The 24,149-nt window shown below is 50.2% G+C and overlaps 1 protein-coding gene across 2 annotated transcripts in view; it reads left to right on the forward strand.

Moving 5' to 3' along the window:
• Positions 1-24,149, forward strand: part of slc6a11b (solute carrier family 6 member 11b) — a 179,673-nt gene that overhangs the window by 16,293 nt on the left and 139,231 nt on the right. For both annotated transcript variants that reach the window (XM_038812650.1, XM_038812651.1), the window contains exon 6: positions 727-859. In XM_038812650.1, the coding sequence (XP_038668578.1) occupies positions 727-859 (133 nt within the window). The remainder of the gene's footprint in view (positions 1-726; positions 860-24,149) is intronic.

Consider the following 24,149-nt stretch of genomic DNA (forward strand, 5'->3'; position numbering starts at 1 on the left):
CTTTTTCAATTGAGGGGAAATTTAGCGTGGCCAATCCAACTACCCTGCACATCTTTGGGTTGTGGGGGCGAGACCCACGCAGACACTGGGAGAATGTGCAAACTCCACACGGACAGTGACCAGGGCCGGGATCGAACCTGGGTCCTTGGCGGCGTGAGGCAGCAGTGCTAACCACTGCGCCTTGTGGTGCCCGCTTTATATTTATTCTGATAGATGCAATGAATTGGAGTAAGCAAAGAAATGGTTATCCCACAATACAATGTAAATTTGCATTAACATTCCAAAACCCTTAGCGTCAATCTTCCAAAAGCTGTATTGCATAGTGATTTGGAACAAACTAGTGAACTGGTAATATAATAGAACTCCATTAAGAAAGTTTATGGAGGTTTGTGACTTATGGTGACTTCGCCAAAATAGGAAATGCAATTTTACATGTATCTAAATAGAGCTAATCATTTGGTAGGTATGTTCCTACATTGTTACGACTATGTTTCCTACATTACAACTGTAACTATAGTTCAAAAGTATTTAATTGTCTGTAAAGCACGTTAAGCTGTATAGTGGTCATGAACTATATAAAAGACAAGTCTTTTTTTTCATATTTATTTCCAACTACTTAAAACGTTTCGCTGAGAATGAAATCTGACAAAACATGACCTACTTACCTGCTGAAAATTGTACCATGTAATGGAAAGGTTTTTAACACAACATTTTCATAATCCTCAGACGTAGAGTGCTTGGATTATCAAGTGGGATTGACCATATTGGAAGTATACGATGGGAACTGGCTCTATGTCTTCTTGCTGCTTGGATTATCTGTTATTTCTGCATTTGGAAGGGACCAAAGTCCACTGGAAAGGTGAGTTTATATTTGCATACTTTGTATTTAACTCTTGAAGCTATAGAAATGTCGGCATCATCTGAGCACTTTTTATACATTCTGAATGGAAGAATCCAGTTTCCTCAGTATATACCACCTTCTAGGCATTTAACAGTCACTTTCTGGTACAAAACTTGAATATTGGAGAAAAGAGACACATGTTACTAATCAAACCAATATCAGGAAATAAAATGGCTTTATCAAAGTGCTGATGAGCTCTCGCCTTGGCATAGAGAGTAGTACTGACGTGCATAGAAATAACAGATTTGCATTTATGTGTAGGACACTTTCATAATTTGCACACTGCGTCACTGTCACTTTTACATCTGCAGAAAGCCAATCTGTGCTGCAAAATTAATTTGTGCACAGATTTCTCATGGCTAGTCTCTTTCTCATACTTAAATGTTGCCACTGTATTTGATAAATCACCCACGCTTACCTCATACTTCCATGCCTATTTTGTTCTATATTTGCTTCTCAATGCTGGCATGTTTACTTTGTTGCTTGAATTCTTGACTATTTCCTGACCACGCCACCTCCCCCACCCCGGGAAAGGGTCCCTTGTTTACCCCCAGAGTTGGCGGCGCGCATTATCCCTTTGAATTCCCAAGTGCGTCCAATTATTAATGACCGTCTCCGAATGCAGAAGATCGCTTCCACAACCGTGACAAGCCACATTGGCTTTCAAGCGTTTTGAGTGCTCCTGTAGAGCAGGTTCATGTGATTGCAGCCTTTAAGATCTCTGATCTAGGGCGGCACGGTGGTGCAATGGTTAGCACTGCTGCATCACAGTGGAGACAAAAATTCCTGTTTGTTTATAAACCTTGCCGCGATGTATGTATCATAAAAAATAGAAGTTACAAAGCCAAAATTAAATGATATTTAATATAAATAGTAAACGTCACCACAGTCTCAGATGTTGATAGTCTGCTCTCACTTTTGAGAGAGGGCTGGTGTATCCACATCTCAGGCAAGGGGGGGCGGTCTTCATGAATAACCCCAGCTGGAATGGGGCTTGAACTCCCCAATGTCGCCGTTGCTCCACATCATGGATCAACCGTCCAGCAACCTGAGCTAACTGACCCTGACATTTAATATGAGTTTGCAGTCCATAATTGAACTAATACAGCCAGATGGAACAGTATTGTGATGAGTATCTTTCACAATACAAACAGTGAATTAACTAGTGGACTATAATGATGCAATTTATAATAATAAAAGTTTATAACTGTACTTTTCCTATTAGTTGAAACGTTTTAACTTGATGGCAGTACAACTGCACAGGTGGACATTGTCGAAGCACTTCAGAGCGTTGCCCAGTCACTGAGGACCACCACTGAGGGTGTCGATACCATGGTGCAGACAATGGAGAGTCTCTAGGACTGGCAGTGCCAGATGCCTCAGAGGCTTCGGAGCTCACTCCAGCTGCCCCTCCATCCCTTAGAGTCAACCAGGGCCCTAAGGCACCCTCAGGGTTGAGAAAGTGCTGGAGCCCATCCCGGTGTCTTCTAACAAGGAGACAAAGACGGTCTCCTGAGTCACCACCTCCTGACACTGGCACATTTCAAGGGCAGTAGGCAGAACAGAGTGGCATGGCAATGCGTGTGCCACTGGTAAGTCGGCTGTATCCCTCAGGCTCCAGGCCCTCCAGAGGACAATCGGCAAGGGCATCAAAGGCCACAGGGCGTAGAAGGCAGCAGGCCGCCTCCACCTCTGATGTGCACCCTGGGGGCACACCTCAATGCAGCACTAGACCACGGAGGATTAAGAAGTGTGCGGAGCATTGAGTGGTCACTGGTGAGGTCACTATCTATAGTTGGGGGAATGTAAATCTGTCACATTAAAATGTCCACCCGTAAAACATTTCACACTTGAAACATGTGAAGCCTCTGTCATTTTAATCTATACCCCCACCCACAGTTCCACCTGCTCCACACCCCCATCATCACAGTGATCCAAGGTCAAAAGGCCCCGATGCAGACTCCAGGATGGGTGTGAGTGTGCTGTCATCGGAAAGACAGGAATCAGACTTAATCAGAACCCTGAGGAGCACTAGGGCTTTCCTCACAGTGAGTGGTCATCACTCTCTTGCCTTTTATTGGGAACCGACTATGCCAACACCCTGGAGTGATGTTATCTAGATCCTTGGAGGGGGGAACAGGGTAATCAGGGAAGGGCAGGTATGATGGATGGGTGGTTGGTGTCAAGATGATGGTGTAGAGCCTTGCCTCGCGTGAACCTAGAGACTCTGAGGGCCTCCCTGGCCCTTCCGGCCACCTGTTCCCCATCCTCCGGCTCCTCCTTAGGCTCGTCCTCCAGCTCCTCTTGATCTTCCGCCTCCTCAGATGAGACTGTATAGGAGACCATTCGGCTCATCGAGTCTGCACTGGCCCTTGGAAAGAGCACTGCACTTAAGCCCACACTTCCACCCTATCCCCGTAACCCAGTAACCCCACCACCCTTTTTGGACACCAAGGGTAATGTATCATGGCCAATCCACCTAACCTGCAGATCTTTGGACTGTGGGAGGAAACCGGAGCACCCGGAGGAAACCCACACAGACACAGGGAGAAGGTGCAGACTCCGCGCAGACAGTGACCCAAGCCGGGAATCGAATCTGGGACTCTGGAGCTGTAAAGCAATTGTGCTAACCACTGTGCTACCCTGCTGTTCCTCCTCTTGCTTCTCGTCGAGCATGTCATGCCACTGCTATGCCAGGTTGTGGAGGGCACAGCAGACCACAACAAAGCGGGAGACCTTCTGAGGGCTGTACTGTAGAGCCTATCAGAGCAGTCCAGGCAGTGGAACCACATTTCCAGCAGCCCGATGCACCGCTCAATAACAGGACGGGTGGCAATGTGGGCCTCACTATAATGGGTCTCCACCTCGGTATCAGGCCTGCGCACTGGCATCTTCAATCATGACCTCAGCGGATACCCCTTATCCCCTAAGAGCCAATCTGTCATCCTTGGGTAGTCCTCACAGACACCAGGGATCTCTGAGTGCCCCAGGATGTATCTGTCATACATGCTCGCAGAATAGCGAGTACACACACACATATGATCCTGAAATGGTTTTTACACACAATCTGAAAATTCAGGGAATGGAACCCCTTTCTGTTAATATAGGGCACTCCCTGATGCCTCAGAACTCGCAGGGCGACCTGCGTGCCATCGATGGCCTCCTGGACCTGTGGCATCCGGCGGTGGTGGTGAATCCTGCCGCCCAGGCATCTTGGTGGGCCTGGTCCAGGTCAAACTTGATGTAGTCGAATGCCCGGATGTAGAGAGCATCCGTTACCTTCCGAATGCATTTGTGGGGTGACGACTGTGAAATTTCACACAGGTGCCCGCTTGAGCCTGGCATGACCCGGTGGTGGACAAATTAAGGGCTGCAGTGACCTTCACCACCACCAGGAGAAGGTGTTCTCCTCCTCCACGGGGTGCCATGGCCGTGAGGACGTGGCACATGTGCTGCACTGTCCATTTGTTGAAATGCAGTCTCAACCGGCACATGGTGTCTGTCAGATCATTAAATGACCATCAACTCCTGTATATCCAGCAACATAGTTGGCTTTGCCTTGTGGCCCCCCTCCTCAGCCTGAGAGGTGGCTGGGTCTTCAGGATGTGCGGGCGCTGCACATGTTCCACCTCCAGTCTGCTTTGGCCTTGTTGCTTTCTTCGGCATTTTCTGCGACAAGCAGAACAAGGGCAACCTCCCCGGGATCTACACCAACATGTCTGGAAGGAAATGGAGGAGGGAGACTGACAATCCGATAGTCCTTCCATCCTGGGACTCTGAAATTCCTACCTGTAACAGTACTGCCGCCCTTCTTTCAGAGTGCTATCCAGTGAGCCAGTTGTGCAGCCAAACGTCACCCTGCACACTCACTCCCAACCAGATCAGGAACCCCTGGACCCCAGACCTCTGGCCAACAATATTAGGGAACTCATGCTGAGTTGTCATCTGCTCATCCAGACACTTAGCCTTCAGCTGCAAGAGGATCCTCAGTGGTGAAGCCCTGCTCTTTAGTGTTTGATTGTTGTCAGCTCCCTGTGTGGTGCTGACGCTCTTAGAGTTCAGGCACTCTGTTCAGGCATAAAAGGTTGCAGGACGTCCAATCCACTAATCAACCTCTCAGACTTGTGTTAGTGCTATCACAACTAACTAGACTAATCTCTCCTTTGAAATAGCCTTCACTGCGAAGCTAGAGGCTGCTCACAGTCAAGGGGGGTGAAATTGACTTTCATGAAAGAAGCTGCAGGAGGACTCTATCCTGGGTGACTTTGGTGGGACAGACATGCTGCAACTGTAGTAGCCACTGTTATGGGTCACCACAATATTTAAAGATGGCTTGAAGACCTCACAGTCTTCACAGACCCCCCCCCCCCCTTCCCCAACCCAGGGACGATCCCTAACCTGGCCCCCTCCAGCACCGTGAACAACGCCAGACCCCACCCTTCTGCGAGCACAGGGGCAGCAGCTCCGGTGCCCGTAAACTGCATGCTGGAAAATAGAAAGGGCTACTGACCTCCTCACTTCCCCTCGGAAGCCATTGTGCCAGCTTCCCGTTTTTATAGAAGAGTACCAAACGACGCCTGTGTGACTTCTCACTGGGGAGTCGGTTGACTCCCGGGAGGCCATTGCATTCGACTTCAATCTCGCTAATGAGATTGAAATGAATGCAAATTAGGCTTAATGAGCTTCTCACCATTTTTGGGCAAGATTCGGATCTCGCCATCAGGAGTAGGCCATTTGAATGGAAAAATGCTTTGTGCCCGGCATGAGTCTCGTTTCTTGTCTTTTTCGCTATTCAGCTAGCACAACCGGATCGACGCCGGGTGCAATGGGATTGGAAAATCGCATCCCAAATATAAGCGAATATGAACCAGATTGAAAAATAAACTCAAGCCACAGACCCATTCTACCGCTGCAATTTTTCCAGTTTCCCTTACATCAGAAGAAACCTTCCTTTCCCTGATGCCAGAACCTCAGAGCCTTTCATTGGCTGTGTTCAGAAGGGTTTTGAAAAGCAAGCTATAATGGGCCTAATGGATTCAATGAGGCATAAAGGAACATTGAAGAAAGGAAAAGAGATGTGTGAAAAAAAAGGAATGAGCTACATTGTGATGACCTAGGAATAGGAGCTAGGCAGCAATGATTATATCTCCTGAAGTGTCTTTTGTTTCAGTCTGCAGTAATAGCAAAGAATGGCCCTTCACGGAGAGGCATTAACAGTAGGGCAAAGATTGATCTCTGTATTCACAGGCGGGAAGAAGAATGTTCATGAGATGCATGCAGAGTTTCTGCTCTCCAACCTCCTCTGTGTGAGGAATTAAAGCAGCTAATGAAAGATTTTTTTTCTCTCCGTTGCGATCTAAGCTTCAAGTTGGTCTCCAGCCTATTTGCTGCATGTCATTGTATTTGTAGTTGGAAAGTTTTTCACATATTCCTCATCTCAAGAGTAACAGTAAACCTGTAATCTGTATTAAAAGTCTCGACCAGTTAACAAAATCTCGATTACCTTGTCCTACAGAGGTTGATCTAAAATGATCTAAAATGGAATAACTTGGCAACAATTACATATCCAGCCTTCTAAAATAACTCCTTATGCTCTAACTGGCAGAAAGTAAGTTGTAGGAACCAAAACAAATATATGCGTGAAAACCAATTTGGAGAGGTATGGGCAGAGTGGGGACATGGGATTAATTATATGGCCAGTACAGATAGGATGGCTGAATGGCCTCCCTCTAAGCAACATAATTCGGTGTTGTTTCTATGAAATGTGGAGACATGCTTTTATACATTTTGTTACCTTGTTGAACTGTGCAGTTACGACGGTAAAGAAGGGACAAGTCAGTCATCAAATCACAGCTAATGTTACACCACGCCAGATAATGGCATCATGCTAACACAAGCATTCATCCCAAGGGGATGCTCCGAAACAAACTCAAACTACATGTACGGCACTGTATTCAGATTGATGGAACGTTGACATTTTAGCGTTGGTCAGTGAAAGCATTGTATTAAGAGGCTTATGCTGTCTAATTAATCCATTCAGTATAATAATGAGTTGAAACATCTTTCTTTATAAATCCAATAAACATGTCCCAAATCGAGAAAGTTACCTGATTAATGTTTTTGAGCGCTCACCATGCACAGAGAACATTGTCTGAAGTAAGCATCAATAGCGTTTTACACTAATTATTGACGATGGGAAAAAGGAAATTGGGGAAAGGTTTTTATTACGGCAAGTTATTGGAGATTGGATTTTCAGTCTTTGCGGTCAAATACTTGTGATCTTTGCACGTGTCAGAGAATTTTTGTTTGGCCTGTAAAAATATCTGGTTGAGATTGATTAGAGTTGTGCGATATTTTAGTGCTGCCAAAATCAATTTATAACAAAGGAAAATAGGGCACGTGAGGGAGCACATTAAATCTTGTTAGTGGGGGTTTACAATAAAATCTGCATGCAACAAACCCCAGCAAGTATATAGCTATGAAGCTTTGGAGCAAACTAGCCACCACCATTCAACTGGCTAACGTAGTTTTGATACATTGTCTGAACACAAAGTTGATACGTAGTTCCATTCTTTAGAACTGAAAGCTATTTGGGTGACATGGTTGTGAGGTTAGACAGGCTACATTGAGAGTCTTTGCTGTTGAACTTTTCTATCTCTGAGTCTTTGATCAGCCTCATGTCGTAAATAAGGCTTTGCTGAACCTACTGTTCACTTATTTAATTAAAGGTCAAGTACAATTTGTCGACAGTGCATCTTTTTCTAAACCAAAGAGTACACACAAACCAATTAAATGGTAATATTTGTGGATTGATATGAAATGCATGGGAAGTGATTTCCCACCCCCTCCATGGCGTGAGTGGTGGTGATGGATTGGGATCTTCCAGTTCCTCTGTGTCAACGACCAGAAGCTACCCCCCCCCCCCCCCGGGTGGGAAGGGACAGAAAATTTCAACCAATATTTGGAATGTGACGTTAAATGAAGTCAATCGGGACACAGGAGGAAGAATTATGTAATATTGAATGCTATTATGGCTACATTGTCGTATTGTTAGGCTGCAAATGGTGCCTTTGATACAAATATTGCATGGTGCAACCCACTGAACTCTAAAGTTTGCATTTGATAAATGTTACATTTTCCCATTCAATCGCTATATGTAGCAAAATCCAAATATAAAATCATTTGGGGTTGCAATGTTTCCTCCTGTGTATTTTCGAAGCACGAATGTTAACGGACGTAAGAATCATTTTTATTAATTACTGCCTATTTGTCGAAGCATTATCCTTGCAAAATAAACACTAGCAAAGGCTTCTTGATATTTACTGAAACAGTTTACTTCTGCTGCGTTCAGTTTCCTGAAACTGCCCTTGGATTAATGCCACAATATGTAATTGGGATAGGTCAATGAAGAACCTCTTTTGTTCAGCGTTTAAACAAATGGTGTGTAGTGATCTCTGTATGTGCATGTACACAAAGGCTTAATGTGTAATCAATAGCACCACATGGTCACTGGAGGACGGAACCAACAGGGGTATAAAAAGGCAACCACATTGGGTCTCTCTCTCTCTCTCTCTCTCTTGGGTGCACTGTGACCAGGGCACTAGCAGGCTAGTTCAGATGGCTAGTGGAGTTATGTATAGTTGCCGTAGTTAGATCTTCTTAACCTTATCACTAGTATCAAAGTTAAATTAAAGAACTCGTGCAATGATTGTTATAGTTGTTCAATAAACCTTTTGTTACTACCGGACGAGTTCGAGTCTTCTTCATCGAGATTTAGAAGACCTCATCACTAACCAAGGTTTGAGTAGCACATGTTACCTACCACACAGGTAACAAAACATGGTGCACTATATATATAAAGCACTCAATAGCGTGGTTAGAAATACACTGGTATCAGACAGCTCAGCAAATCATTGGCATGTATCGACCGTGTTAATCCTTGCTTGAAATATTTTTAAAAGCACCCAAAACCCTGAAAAAAGCTGGAAACCTGGAATAAAATCAGGATGTTGGGAATACTCAACAGGTCCGACACCGTTTGTAGAGAAAGAAACAAAGTTGACAAAGTTTCAGATCAATGGCCATTTACCAGAACTGGAAGAAGTTAGAGATGTAATATGTTTTTAGCGTGTGCAGGGGCTGGTGGCGGTGTGGGTGGGGAGGAAAGAACAAAAGCGAAGGTCTGTGATAGGATGGAAGGGAAAAATGCAATGATGAAAGGGTGATCGCTGCAAATCAAAAGGCAAAATTCATAGGATTATTAGAAACGGTGGATGTCCAAGATCATGGAATATCAGAAGATGTCCCACAGAGAAATTGTCTTATGCGTGGCAGAGTAACCTGTTTATTGTGTTGCACACAACTACTACTCCTACACAGGCCTGGTTGGTATCCCACATTCTACCCTCTTAAACTTCATCACCATTCAGCTGCCCCTGTCCTAACTAATACCAAGGCCTGTTCACCCCTGTGCTCGCTGATAAATATTGGCTTCCAATTAAGCAATGCCTCACCGTTTAAATTCTTATCCTTATTTTCAAATCCCTCCATGGTCTCACCCCTCCCTACTTCTGTAATCCTCTCCATCCCCACAACCCGCCAAGATATCTGCGAGCCTCTAATTCGGGTCACTTCAGGAGCCTCTGTTTTAATTGCTCCACCATTGGTAGCCATGCCTACAGCAGTCAAGTCTCTAAGCTCTCGCGTTTTCTCTCTGAACCTACCTACCTCTTCACTTACCATTACTCCTTATCTACACCGGTGTCAAATTGTGCTTTATAATTCTCCTTTGACGTGACTGAGGACATTTTATTATGTTAAAGAGGCTTTATCAATGTAGGTTGTTGTTACAGTAAGTATCTGGACAGCATGGTTGTGAGTAGACCTTGCATTGCATGATTTCATATACGTGGCACCCCATAATAATTTTCTTGATCATAAAATGTTAAAAAGGGAATGTATTCAGACGATACCAGCAGCCAGGCAGTTAAAGCTGAAGGAGATCCAAGGAGAAGCGATTTTTATTCAAAGTACTTCCTAATTTTATTTCGGAAAAAAAAATGGTGCTCATAAAATATTTGTTGACCTTTGACTAAATGTTTACCTCCAAGGAGCTGTTTGATGGAATTTGCATTTCTTCCCAGCTTTTGTTGGTGCAGGCAGAGATTAATACAAGAAAACCATTTCCCCAGTCTGCTTAGTGGGTGTTCTTCAGCAATGTGTTTCTCTAATTGAATAGTTTATGATTTGTTTTCCTGTTTTCTTTGGTTAAGCTCCTTAGTCACAAATTTGGGCGGGGGCCAGAGCTAGCCCATAGAGCAGAGCTTTCATCCTCCTTCAGTTGCTTTGTCAGTGGGACAGCATTACTCCTTTTTATGGGATGTATATCTCCCCCCCCTACTTGGGATTCACCTTCAGGGTAGCAAACCCCACTAAGGTAAGGCTTGGAAAGAAAGATTTCCTCTCGGACATTAGCTCAATCAGGAGCGTAGATTTATCCCCTCGGAATGGCGCAGTTTCTCATAAAGACAACGTTGACAGGAACTCCATTCTGTTCTCTTCAACCTTTTTATTTTGACAGCGTATTCAATTGAATACCATTTAATCAATCAGGAGACTTTTCTCTTCATAGCAGCGCCTTAGACTTTTCTCATGCTGGACCCTAGCAGGCAGTTTCAGAGACACTTTGTGTACTTTGCCCTGCTCGGAGCAACCTGTCAGAATAAACCATTCAACTGGACCACATGGATATCTAACCTGGGCCAGAAACAAAGCTACAACCAATGATAAAAATAGGCCTCGTATCCCCGTCAAGCAGCTAACCAATATTGAGTTGCATCAATGGAATATTTTTTGTGTGGGAAACCTTATCCAAAATACTTTTTAATACTTGACTCCTGCCAGTAAGGACACGGCCCAGCTATACCAGACTTCACAGGCCATTCAAAAAAGCTCACTAGTGCCAAAATGAAGTTGATCGCCCGTTCCGAGGGTGGAAAGTTGGGACATGAATTTATTTTCCCTGAGCACTTTGGTAGTGCACCCCACAGCATTATGGGTAAGCAATTGCCACCACTGTTAGCCCTTGTAGCAAATCCACTTTTAGTTAGTTGTATCAATATCCGGTAAAACCATAAATCATGTAAATCACTTAAACATCATAAGGAACAGGTGTGAGGGGCCGAATGGTTCACTCTTGCAACTATTTCTGTATGTTTCTTCTAACAAACATCTAGACCCGTCTACTCAACTGAAGCTGTTTCATGAAAATATTGGATAATTCCAGCTAAAACAAACTTTGTTACGACACCCTGGGCTTGTACACAGTTGATTCCAGCCCCACATACCCTGCACAAGTCAATTAACCAATAATTTGTGTAAAGTTTCTGAGATCTTTGCTCCTTGACAGCTCTAATAATAATAATAATAATAATAGCTTACAGGCATCAGATTTGTAAGTGAAACACAACAACTGTTTATTTAGAGCAAAAAATAGAGATAGTACATGCAATACTTTTAATAGAGTAATGGCCAGCTAATTTACTACTCTCCCTTTTTACCAACCCGCACACTACCTAAACACACAAGACTGACACAGACAGAGGGAGGAGGAAGGGTAAAAATAATAATAAGAATAATATGAAATAGAAGATGAATGCCTTGGCGTCAGATGTTGAAGTTGTTGAAGCCACAGGCTGTCCCCCATGACGCAGAGTGATTGGAACCAATTGGTTCACTAACGAGGATCTTCTGGCAGCAGCATTCAGTCAGAACTCATAGCTGTCGGATTCCCTCACAGTCTCAGGCCTGTGCAATTCCTATTTGTTTCCAACTTCACCAGAATTACCATCAGCCTTTCTGGCATAAGAAAAGAGTTACCCACATGAGTTTTTTCAAAAAGCTTTTAAACAACTGATCCTGCCTTCAGCTGGTGGCTGAACTGGATTTTTCCTGCAGTTCAATCTGACTGCGCAGAGAGAAAGATCTTACTTTGGCTCTTTAGACCAAATCCATCTGATGAGAGAGAGAAACCAGAGCTGTGACCCTCCAGCTTCTGATCAAAATTAAATTAAAACTGGAAATACAGGGCAGAGTTCTCCGCTCCCACGCGGCATCGGGAAGGCCGTCGTGAACTCGGCCGAGTTTCACGGTGGCCTCGGAGGCCGCTCCTCGCACCCTATTCAACCCCCCCCCCCCTCCCCCCGGGGGCTAGGAGCGGCGCTCCGTAAATCTCGGCCACCGGGCCTTGATGCTTGCGTCAAGGCGGCGGTTGAGAATGACGCGACGGCAGTGCCCAAGTTACGTCAGCCGTGAATGCGCAGGTTGGCCATTTCCAACCCGCGCATGCGCGGTTGCCGTCTTCCCCTCCGCTGCCCTGCAAGATGTGGCGGCTTGATCTTGCGGGCCGGCACTCCGGCCCGACGATCGGTGGGCACCGATCGCAGGCCAGTCCCCTCCCGAGCACGGCTGTGGTGCTCACTCCCCCCTCCGCTCCCCACAAGCCACAAACGAACCTTTGGTGCCATGTTCACAATGGCAGCGATTAGGTGTGTTTGCCCCCGGCGTGAACAGGTCGGGAACGTCAGGCCGCTCGGCCCATTCGGGCCGGAGAATCATGGAGGTTTGCCAGGGCGGCGTGTCGTGAGTCGCCCAGCCCTCCCACGATTCTCCCACCCGGCGTGCGGAGTGGAGAATCGCGCCCACAGTCTGACAGAGGAAGGAACATTCAAGAATGGTCAGCTACAATCAGCATAGATTATCAGCTAAACCCCAGCAATCTGAAACAGTTCATTGGCCGCCAGTCAAGTCCATCAAGATGTGTCATCATTGATGTCAGACCAAACAGCACATTCTGCTGGAGGTTCTTTTTTTAAAATTAAAGGTGAAGCCCATCTTAAAGGCATAGGTCCCATTAACTGTCCAGGTACTAAAGTTGAAATAGAAGAATAACAGAAATTAAAAAGAAAAACAAGGGTTAGACAGAGATTAACAGAAGAATCCTTACAATTTAAGAAGAGACGTCTCTTGTTATTCTCGTAAGCTGCTGGATTTATGGCTCTGATCTCTTTGAAAAACTGAAGGAGAAGGTTTTTCTCACTCGATTCATTCATTATCTAAGGAATGGTATACTGGCACCTTATCTGAGGAAAGATATACTGGAATGTTATCTGAGGAAAGACATACTGTCATTGGAGGAATTCCAGAGAAGGTTCACTTGGAATGAGCTGTGGGGTCGGGGTAGACGGGCATGTAGCACCATTGCCACGGCCTGCAAGGCAGTCACGCAGGTGCGTACATTGCTTGCTGCCTACCCACTGTGAACCTAGGGCCATGGATCATATGGGTGTCCCCATAGGTGCCCGCTGGCCCCAGCCAACCCATCAGCTCCAGCGCAACCAGTGCCATCTTGTTGGCCGGAGTGATGTGTGTGGGGAGTGAAGTGTGTATAAGCGGCTGCAGCTTGTCAGCCTCCTGAGTGTCAATCACGAATCCACTAAATCCTACGCCGTTTCTCATTGGAATCGATTGTGTTCAACATGGCGCTGGTGCTAGCCCCTCAACGGTCGTTGAATCGGTCCAGGTGTGGCGTCAGTTTTGCTGTCGTGGAAGTCCGCAAATCCCGCCCCAGCATCACCACTTAGTCTCAGGAATGTAGAATTCCGCCACATATTTATGAGGACTCATTCCAAAGCCGTTTGAAACATTATTGTGAAAGAGACTGGCTGCCTAGCAACCACAAAAAGAATCACGGGGTGGTTGAGTTTTTACTGTCTTGTGCCGTTATTATACCATTTATATATCTCTAGCTTGAACTGTCAGATGTGGCAGTGTTTATTAATATTTGCTGCACTTTCTATGATCATCTTCAAGCTCCACCATCCATTTAAAGTAAATGGGTTTGGTTTTCACAAAATCACAACATAATTACAGTGAGGGAGCCACTCTGAGAATCTGCAAGTGAATTTGCAGTTCCAAGTAAGACCCGTTGCAGGAAATTAAGTTCTGCAGTGCGACAGACATTTGTGCCATGTGCAGGGACTGGAATTAATGTATAAAAACATCCATGCAGCTATTTACAAGGATAAACTGTGCTGTGGGGAGAGGAGCTAGCAAGATCAGTGGGAAATTCTGTGTGGTGTTAGGAGAACAAAAGTAGTATTTGTCTCCAGCGGGAAACGCATTACGATTCCCGTTGGGTGGGTCAGCGTGATCCAGATCACATTCCACCGACACTTAGAAACTTTTCTGAGAGGCCGCAAGTTTTGAATCGACTCTGATAGGAGCAGGGCTTAAACACGTCAGCAAGCCCGGCTTTACAAAGATCGGGGCACAATTTTTATAGTGCACCCCGATCTCAAAGTGTCAGTAAAGGCTATGCACTCTCTCCCCACAACCACCCCCCAAAGATCACTAGTATTGGGGCCCTCCCAATGGATCTTGGTTCAGCACCCCCACCAAATTGCTAGTACCACCCCCCCCCCCCCCCCACCCACCGCCGAAGTGAGTGACATCCCATTAAGGAGTAGCCAAATATCCCCCCTTCATGTCCCCCTTTTATGCTCTACCCATCAAGCCCCTATTTCAAGCCCCTGTTTAAGCCTCACCTTTTGGCATTGCCAACCTGACACTGCTCTGCAATGCCCCGGCCCTCCAGGGGCTACAATGACCTCAGGGCCCCCCAGCATGGTCACCACATCTGGTCTCTGGTTGTGGAGGCCAGTAATGATTACTACCAGCCTCACCCCACGCCAGTGGGTGGGTGAATACTGGGAGATGGGAGTATCTGGCTTCAAATCACAGCTTATTTAAATTATGATTGGGGGATTGAACCAAATTACATCAGTTGCAGTGGCCAGGAGCATTGTGTACTTTTGGGCACCCAGTGCAAATTCTATTTTGGGTCTCCCCCAATACTCTTCCAATAGAGCAGAATTTGTGCCGGGTGCAATACGGCCGGAGAATCGCTCTCCATGTTTCTATGCTTGAAGGGTAAAACCAATAGTTAGATTCATGCTAGACAAAGGCGTTTGTATGTGTGGGGGTTGGTTCAGTTCTGGCATGAAAAGTAAATAGAAGTAAGTCGTTGCTCAGCAACAGGGGGCCACTTTCAAGAGGGATGAGCTCTCCTTTGTTCTTAGTTTTAACTGGATGTCAGAGCAGTTGGTGACAGGACACTGGGGAGTGAACAGCTCTCAATTCTGCCTGGAGAATATGCACAGGTCAAGGAAGTTGCAAATTGCAATTTTCCTAAGGAACAAGATACAATCCAGATAACCAGAGAAGTGGGACAGAAAGAATGTTTAGGACACCTGAAGGTAAGAGAACAGGGACCATGATATTGTTCAGGAGAATTCAAGGATGAATAAATAAAGTGTTCTGAGTTAAAGAGGCAATTGCAGTAACTAGATTTAAATTGGGACAGCAGACTTTGGAGGTAGATGAAAGATTTGATGTCATTTTATTACTGTCTTGGAACTGAGAGCTAAGTGTGAACACTTTATACAGGTGTCAGGACAAGGAATTCTAAAAGAGATTGGTGTAAAATCTCAGACTGGAGTCGCTGTTAAAAGTGGAATGGAAGGTTTGTTTAAAAGTGTCATATGAAAAACCTGGACTGGATTTCACATTGCAAACTCTAAGGGGAAGCATTATTATTAATAGAAAAAATTTTAAAGCCTGTTTTTGGAAGTGTAGTTTGGAAACTAGGGGGCGGCATTCTCCCCTACCCGGTGTGACGGAGGGTGCCAGAGTAGGGGAGTGGCGCCAACCACTCAGGGGTCGCGCCTCCCCAAAGGTGGGGAATTCTCCCCACCTTTGGGGGCTAGCCCCGCGCCGGAGCGGTTTGCACCAGAAGACTGACGCAAACACCCGGCGCCCCCGGCCGCAGGGCTGGCCGAAAGGCTTTTGCCGGTCGGCGCATGCGCTGGCAGTGACGTCAGCGGCAGCTGGCCGCTGATGTCACTGCCGGCGCATGCGCGATGTGGTATTCCCTTCCGCCTCCGCTATGGTGGAGGCCGTGGCGGTCACGGAGGAACATAGTGCACCCAGGGCACTGGCCCAGCCCCTGATCGCGGGGCCCCGATCGCGGGCCAGGCCACCGTTGGGGCACCCCCCGGGGTCCGATCGCCCCCCGCCCCCCCAGGACCCCGGGGGCCTGCTCGCGCCGCTGTGCCCGCCGTTCCAGAGGTGGTTTAAACCTCGGCGGCGGGAGAGGCCTCCCAGCGGTGGAGCCTTGGCCCATCCGGGCCCGAGAATCGCCGCAGGGGCCTCTCCGATCGGCGGGGCGAGATTCCTGCCCCCGCCACTTCCCGGGTGGCGGAGAATCTCTGCCACGGCGGGGGCGGGATTTTAGGCGCCCCCAAGCGATTCTCCGACCCTGCTGGGGGTCGGAGAATTTCGCCCCCGATGTGCCAATCATTTGGGGGAATTCGTAGGAGAAAATCACAGACACTAACTTAAGAGTGTGCATTTGACCACAGCCATTCCGTATGCTTAAAAGGAAGTTTGCGTTAATGGGACCATTGTAGCTTAAGATATACTTTGTAATCCATATTAACCTTAAAATCGGTGTGTATTTGTTATGCTGAGGGGGGAGTAAAGAAGTATTATATAATAATCCAACTTTTCATGTTTAATAAATGCTTTTTTCTTGTTAAAACTAATTTATGGTCCTGTTACTCTATTATTCCACTTTTTAATAAAAAAAAGTAAAAGTTACGGTCTTTGAGTTAGGGTTAAATTCTAAAATCTTCCTGTCCAGTTATAAGATCAACTGGGATCGTAACAGTGGAACCAAATAACATCAATTGCAGATATGGCATCAATAGATTGACTTGAGCCAAAGCTGGCCCAATGCATTGGACGCATGACCACTCAATTTTGCGTTTGGACTAACCATTAGCAGTATTCTTTTTTTTTTATAAATGTTTTTATTCAGTTTTCGTATTTTATATTGAACAAATTACAAATTGTTAGGAGAGAGAAAAAAAAAAAACAAACAAAAACAAACACGCAAAAATTAACACACATATTTACAGGTAAGCATCTTCGTAGTAGTAACTGCGCCCCCCCCCCCCCCCCCCCCCCTCAACATGTTTATTTAGCTTGGTTTTGGGCCTTAGCTAGCCATCGAACCCCCGTAACGAACCTGTAGCCCCCCCCCCCCTCCCGCTACCTTCCCCCGACTATTCTTCCTCTTGTACATTGGCCACAAATAGGTCCCGGAACAGTCGCATGAATGGCTCCCACGTTCTGTGGAAGCCGTCGTCCGACCCTCGGATGGCAAATTTGATTTTCTCCATTTGGAGAGATTCCGAGAGGTCGGACAGCCAGTCCGCAGCTCTGGGCGGTGCTGCTGACCGCCAGCCAAACAGGATTCTACGGCGGGCGATCAGGGAGGCAAAGGCAAGGGCATCCGCCCTCCTCCCCAGGAATAGATCTGGCTGTTCTGAAACCCCGAAGACCGCCACTATCGGGCATGGCTCCACCCTCACTCCCACCACTTTGGACATTACCTCGAAGAAGGCTGTCCAGTACTCCACGAGTCTGGGGCAGGACCAGAACATGTGGGCGTGGTTGGCCGGGCCTCTTTGGCACCGTTCACATCTGTCTTCCACCTCCGGGAAGAACCTACTCATACGGGTTCTTGTTAAGTGGGCTCTATGTACCACTTTTAGTTGCGTCAGGCTGAGCCTTGCGCACGTGGAGGTGGAGTTGACCCTATGCAGTGCTTCGCTCCAGAGTCCCCACCCGATCTCCATCCCCAGGTCGTCCTCCCATTTCCTCCTTGTTGCGTCCAGTACGGTGTCGTCCCTATCTACCAGTCGGTCATACATGTCACTACAGTTCCCTTTCTCTAGGATACTTGCGTCCAGTAGGTCTTCCAGTAGTGTCTGTCGTGGCGGTTGTGGGTACGTCCTTGTCTCCTTTCGTAGGAAGTTTTTGAGCTGCAGGTACCGTAGCTCGTTCCCCCCAGCTAGCTGAAATTTCTCTGTCAGTTCGTCCAGTGTTGCGATCCTGTCGTCCGTGTACAGGTCCCTGACTGTCAGTGTCCCCCCGTCCTGCCTCCACCTTTTGAAGGTGGCGTCGGTCAGTGCTGGTTTGAACCTATGGTTGTTGCAGATGGGAGCCCTGTTCGACATTTTGGTCAGGCCAAGTTGCTGCCGCAGTTGGTTCCAGGATTGGAGGGTGGCTGTCACCACTGGGCTGCTGGAGTGTTTTTTGGGTGGGGATGGGAGTGCTGCCGTGGCGAGGGCCCGGAGGGAGGTTCCCATGCAGGAGGCCTCCTCCGCACGCACCCACTCAGCTTCTGGCTCCTGGATCCATCCCCTTACTCGCTCGGCTGTTGCTGCCCAGTGGTAGAGTTGTAGATTCGGGAGGGCTAACCCTCCCCTGGTTTTTGTTTTTTGTAAGACCTTCTTTGGGATCCTAGCATTTTTACCCCCCCATACGAACGCCATGATGAGTTTGTCCAGCGCTTTGAAAAAGGCCTTGGGGATGTAGATCGGAATGGATCTAAACAGGAAGAGGAACCTGGGCAGTACGTTCATTTTGATCGTCTGAACTCTCCCCGCGAGGGAGAGCGGGAGTGTGTTCCATCTTTGCAGGTCCTTTTTAACTTCCTCCGTCAGGCTGGTGAGGTTCCATTTGTGGATCCCTTTCCAGTCATGGGCTATTTGGATCCCCAGGTAGCGGAATTTATGTCGGGCTTGTTTGAACGGCAGCCCCTTTAGTGCTGCCCCCCCCCCCCCTTGCGGGTGTAATGGGAAGATCTCACTTTTGCTCATGTTGAGTTTGTAGCCCGAGAAGGCTCCAAACTCTTTCAGGAGCGCGATGATCCCGTCCATGCTGCTTTGTGGGTCCGAGATATAGAGGAGCAGATCATCCGCATAGAGTGAGACTCTGTGCTCTCTACCTCCCCTTCGGATCCCCCTCCAATTTTTTGCTGCCCTGAGCGCGATTGCTAGCGGTTCGATTGCTAGTGCGAACAGCAGCGGGGACAGTGGGCATCCTTGTCTGGTGCCCCTGTGCAGCTGGAAGTATTGGGAGTTGGTATTGTTGGTCTGTACACTCGCCATGGGAGCGTTGTACAGGAGCTTTACCCAAGCGGTGAACCCTGTTCCAAGCCCGAACCGCTCCAGTACCTCTATGAGGTATTTCCATTCGACTCTGTCGAAGGCCTTTTCTGCGTCCAGGGAGACGATCACCTCTTGTGTTCTCTCCCCGGAGGGGGTCATTATCACGTTCAGCAGGCGCCTGATGTTCGCGGTCAGCTGTCTACCTTTGACAAAGCCCGTCTGGTCCTCTGTGACCACCTCAGGTACACAGTCTTCTAGCCTTTTGGCTAGGATTTTGGCCAGTATTTTGGCGTCTGCGTTCAGCAGAGATATGGGTCTGTATGACCCACATTCCGTTGGGTCTTTGTCTTTCTTAGGTATCAGCGAGATTGAGGCCTGTGCTAACGTGGGTGGCAACGTGCCCCTAGCTAGCGAGTCTGTGAACATCTCCCGCATGTGCGGGGCCAGCGCTGTCGCAAATTTTTTGTAGAAGTCCGCCGGGAATCCGTCCGGTCCCGGCGCCTTCCCCGCCTGCATGGAGCTAATGCTGTCCATGATCTCTCCCAGTGCTAGTGGTGCTTCCAGATCCCGTTTTCTGCCCTCTCCCACAACTGGTATGTTCAGTCCGTCAAGAAACCGGTTCATCCCAGCCTTCCCCGTTGGGGGCTCTGAGGTGTACAGCTCTTGGTAGAAGGCCTTGAAGGTTTTGTTAATCTTCTCTGGTTCTGTTTCCAACGTGCCTCTGGTATCTCTGATTTGCGCGATTTCTCTGCTGGCTGCCTGCTTTCTCAGCTGGTGGGCCAACAGGCGGCTGGCTTTGTCTCCGTGTTCGTATAGGGCCCCGCGTGCCTGGCGGAGTTGGTGTACTGCTTTCCTGGTGGAGAGCAGGTCAAAGTTCCTTTGTAATTCTTTTCTCTCCGCCAGGAGTTCTACAGTCGGGGCCTCGGAGTATTTATGGTCTACCTCCAGTATGGAGTCGACCAGCTTCTGCCTAGCCACCCTTTCCTCCCTATCTCTTTGCGCTTTGTAGGCTATGATTTCCCCTCTTAGTACGGCCTTAAGCGCTTCCCAGAACGTGGAGGGTGAGACCTCCCCGTTTTGGTTGATCTCAGTGTACTCCGCTATGGCCTGCGCTATCCTTTCGCTGAAGGCCTTGTCAGCTAGTAAGGCACCGTCCAACCTCCATTTGGGGCGCTGGGCCCTTCCCGTCTCTAGCCGCACATCCATGTAGTGTGGAGCGTGGTCTGATATCACAATTGCGGAGTATTCCACCTTGTCTATCTCTGGAAGCACCGTTTTCCCCACCACAAAGAAGTCAATTCTGGTGTACACGTTGTGTACTGGGGAGAAGAAAGAGAATTCTTTCTCCCCCGGGTGGGCGAATCTCCAGGGGTCTACTGCTCCCATCTGCTCCATATAGTGGCTGAGTTCCCTTGCCATGTTTGAGGTTTTCCCCGTTCTGGGGTTTGATCTGTCCGTCGTTGGGTCCTGTACACAGTTGAAGTCCCCCCCCATGATTAGTCGGTGCGTCGCTATGTCCGGGATTTCTGCCATGGTCTTTTGGATGAAGCTCGTGTCGTCCCAGTTGGGTGCGTACACGTTAACTAGAACTACCGGCGCCCCATCCAGGGCCCCGCTGACCATGACATACCGTCCCCCTGGGTCCGTAACCGTCTTTGTCGCCCTAAACATTGTCCTCTTGCCAATCAGGATCGCCACCCCCCTGGCCCTTGCCCCATAACAGGAATGATAGGTTTGTCCCACCCAGCCCTTTCTTACCCGCAGTTGGTCCCGCTCCCTCAAGTGCGTCTCTTGGAGGAAGACTATGTCGGCCCTCATGTTTCTAAGGTGGGTGAGGACTCTAGATCTCTTCACTGGGCCGTTAAGTCCCCTTACGTTCCAGGTGACTATTCTGGTGGGGGGCTTCTGCCCCCTTGCTCCTGTGGGGTTAACCATATTTGTCCGGTGGACGCGCCCCTGCCCTCTGGGGTTTCCCTATGTTAGGGGGCCGTCCAGGATGTCCACTATCACTGCTCTCCCCATGCGGTCGGGTCCCTGCGCTCCGGGGTTCCCCCTTGTCCCGGGGACACCCGCCATGGCCGTCCACTTTGTGTCCGCCACGCGGGTAGTCCCCTGCACTCCGGGGGGCCCCTTCACCCACAGACCGTACTGGGTGGGTGCTTGCAGCAGTTCCCTGTTTCGAGCCCTTGTCTGTGGCACTTTGTGGCCCTATTCCCTTACTGGCCTCTTTTGTCCCTTCGTCCCTGCGTTTCCCCTCCCTGGTCTCTCGCCCCCCGGGTGCCCCCCCCCCCCCGCTCTATCCCTTTCGGGGATACCCCTGTGTACCCCTCCATTGCCCCTCTCTCCCCCATTCCTGTCCCCATTTGCTCTCCCACCTTTGATGGGTGATCCCCCCCCTCCCCTGCCTGGCGCCTTCCCCCCTGTTGGGGGTGCGCTGCGGCCCTGCTCTGTTGCGCGCCCCCTTCGCTAGCTTTCCTGCTAGCACGGTGGCTCCCCTCCCGGAGGTTGCTGTCCCGCTTCCCCTCTCCCCTCTCCAGTACTCCCGTTCCCTCGTGCCGGGGCCTGGCCTCCCACCTGGAGCGGGCCCTAGGGCATTGGGTTGTTTTCCGTTCTGGGTGTTTCTGCCAGGGGGGAGGGGGCTGGCTTTGCCTCGCCCCTCCCCACCCCCCGTCGGCATGACGTGTCTCCTTGCCATGGGCCCCTCGTCCCTACTTCCCATGGCGTTTTTCCAGCCCGTGCTCCTCGACGAATCTATTCGCCTCGGCAGGGGCTGTAAAGAAATATTCCTTGTGTTGGTATGTGACCCAGAGTTTTGCTGGGTACAGCATACCAAAACGTACTTTGTTCTTATAGAGAGCTGCTTTCGCTCTGTTGAACTCCGCCCGTCTCTTAGCTATGTCCGCTCCAAAATCCTCGTAGATTCGGATGGCGTGCCCGTCCCAATTGCAGGCTCTATTCTCCTTGGCCCAGCGCAGGATTGTCTCCCTATCCCGGTACCGGTGCAGTCTGGCTATAACTGCTCTCGGTTTTTCCCCTTCCTTGGGCTTCGGGCGCAGTGACCGATGAGCTCTGTCCATTTCCGGTGGGGTGGGAAAAGTTTCCCGCCCCACTAAGGAGCCCAGCATCGCAGCCACGAATGTTGTGGGACTTCTACCCTCTATCCCCTCTGGCAGGCCCACTATCTTGATATTTTGCCTTCTCGAGCTGATCTCCTGGTCGTCTACCCTGCCCTTCAGGCTCCCCTGTGTTGCACTCAGTTTCACCATTCCCCTCTCCAGGGATATGACCCGGTCGCTCGCGTCAGTCGCTGCCTTCTCCAGCTCTTTAATGGTTGCCCCCTGGGCTTCCAGTATCTTCCCTTGGGCTTCCAGTATCTTCCCTTGGGCATCCACTTTCTTCTCCAATCTGGTCAGAACCTGCTGCACCCCTGACATGGCCCTGGTCGCTGCTGCCTGTGCTGCGGCCTCTGCGTCTGCTTTTAACTCTGCCTTGAATGCCTGCAGCTGCTCCCTCACCACCTCGGCAAAGGCTTCCTTCCAATTCACGCCCCCCTCTAACCCCAGGGGAGAGGTTGCCCGCCCGTCCAGCTCTTCTGGATGCGGCGAAGCATCCTTCCCGCCGCTTCGCGTGTTGACTCGTTCGCCCGAGCTGGCTTTCCCTTTGCCCAGTCTACTTCCGGTGCCCCCTTTCTCTTGGCTCCTTTCTGGCACTTTTTTCTCCCCCTTCCCCTTCATCTTTTCTTCTCTCCTTGTTCTTCTTTTTCCCCCTTTTCCGCACCCTATTTTTATTTTATTTATTATTATATATCTATATATGTATATATATATATATATATATATATATATATTTTTTTTTTTTTTTTTTTTTAAATTTATTTCCCCTACCCCTTTTCTCTTTACCAGTTTTCTTTTGGGAAGAACAGAAATACAAGTCTCTTTTTTCTTTTTTCCCCACTCAACCAGGAGAGAGAGTCCCTTTGTCTTTGCCACGTGGTGGTCACAGCAGTTGGGGGGGGGGGGGGAGGGGCGAGTGGGCCGGTGGTCGCTGCTGGTTGGGGGGGGGGGGGGGGGGGGGTCCCCGCTGCTGGTTGGGGGGGGGGGTCCCCGCTGCTGGCTGGGGGGGGGGTTGTGTCCCCCGCTGCTGGCTGGGGGGGGGGGGTTGTGTCCCCGCTGCTGGCTGGGGGGGGGGGGGTTGTGTCCCCGCTGCTGGCTGGGGGGGGGGGGGGGGTTGTGTCCCCGCTGCTGGCTGGGGGGGGGGGGGGGGTTGTGTCCCCGCTGCTGGCTGGGGGGGGGGGGGGGTTGTGTCCCCGCTGCTGGCTGGGGGGGGGGGGGGGTTGTGTCCCCGCTGCTGGCTGGGGGGGGGGGGGGGGGTTGTGTCCCCGCTGCTGGCTGGGGGGGGGGGGTCCCCGCTGCTGGCTGGGGGGGGGGGGGAAAGAGAAGAGGGGCCGCCGCCGCCGCACCGCTCCTGGCCCGCGTGGGGGGGGGGGGGGGAGAAGAGGGGCCGCCGCCGCCGCACCGCTCCTGGCCCGCGTGGGGGGGGGGGGGGGGGGAGAGAGAAGAGGGGCCGCCGCCGCCGCACCGCTCCTGGCCCGCGTGGGGGGGGGGGGGGGAGAGAGAAGAGGGGCCGCCGCCGCCGCACCGCTCCTGGCCCGCGTGGGGGGGGGGGGAAGAGAAGAGGGGCCGCCGCCGCCGCACCGCTCCTGGCCCGCGTGGGGGGGGGGGGGGGGGGGGGGGAGGGGGGGCCGCCGCCGCCGCACCGCTCCTGGGTCGCGTGGGGGGGGGGGGGGGGGGGAGAGAAGAGGGGCCGCCGCCGCACCGCTCCTGGCCCGCGTGGGGGGGGGGGGGGGAGGGAGAGGGGATGGACCTGCTGCTGTTGGGCCCCCCTGTCGCCGCTCCGGCTCCTCCGCTCCGGCTCCTCCGCTCCCGCTCCGGCTCCTCGGCTCCGGCTCCTCGGCTCCCGCTCCGGCTCCTCGGCTCCTCGGCTCCTCCGCCCCGGCTCCTCGGCTCCTCGGCTCCCCGGCTCCCCGGCTCCTCGGCTCCTCGGCTCCCCGGCTCCTCGGCTCCCCGGCTCCTCGGCTCCCCGGCTCCTCGGCTCCTCGGCTCCCCGGCTCCTCGGCTCCCCGGCTCCTCGGCTCCGTCTCCTCGGCTCCCGCTCCGGCTCCTCCCCATTAG

Source organism: Scyliorhinus canicula, chromosome 11, assembly GCF_902713615.1.
Source record: "Scyliorhinus canicula chromosome 11, sScyCan1.1, whole genome shotgun sequence".
Lineage (NCBI taxonomy): Eukaryota > Metazoa > Chordata > Chondrichthyes > Carcharhiniformes > Scyliorhinidae > Scyliorhinus > Scyliorhinus canicula.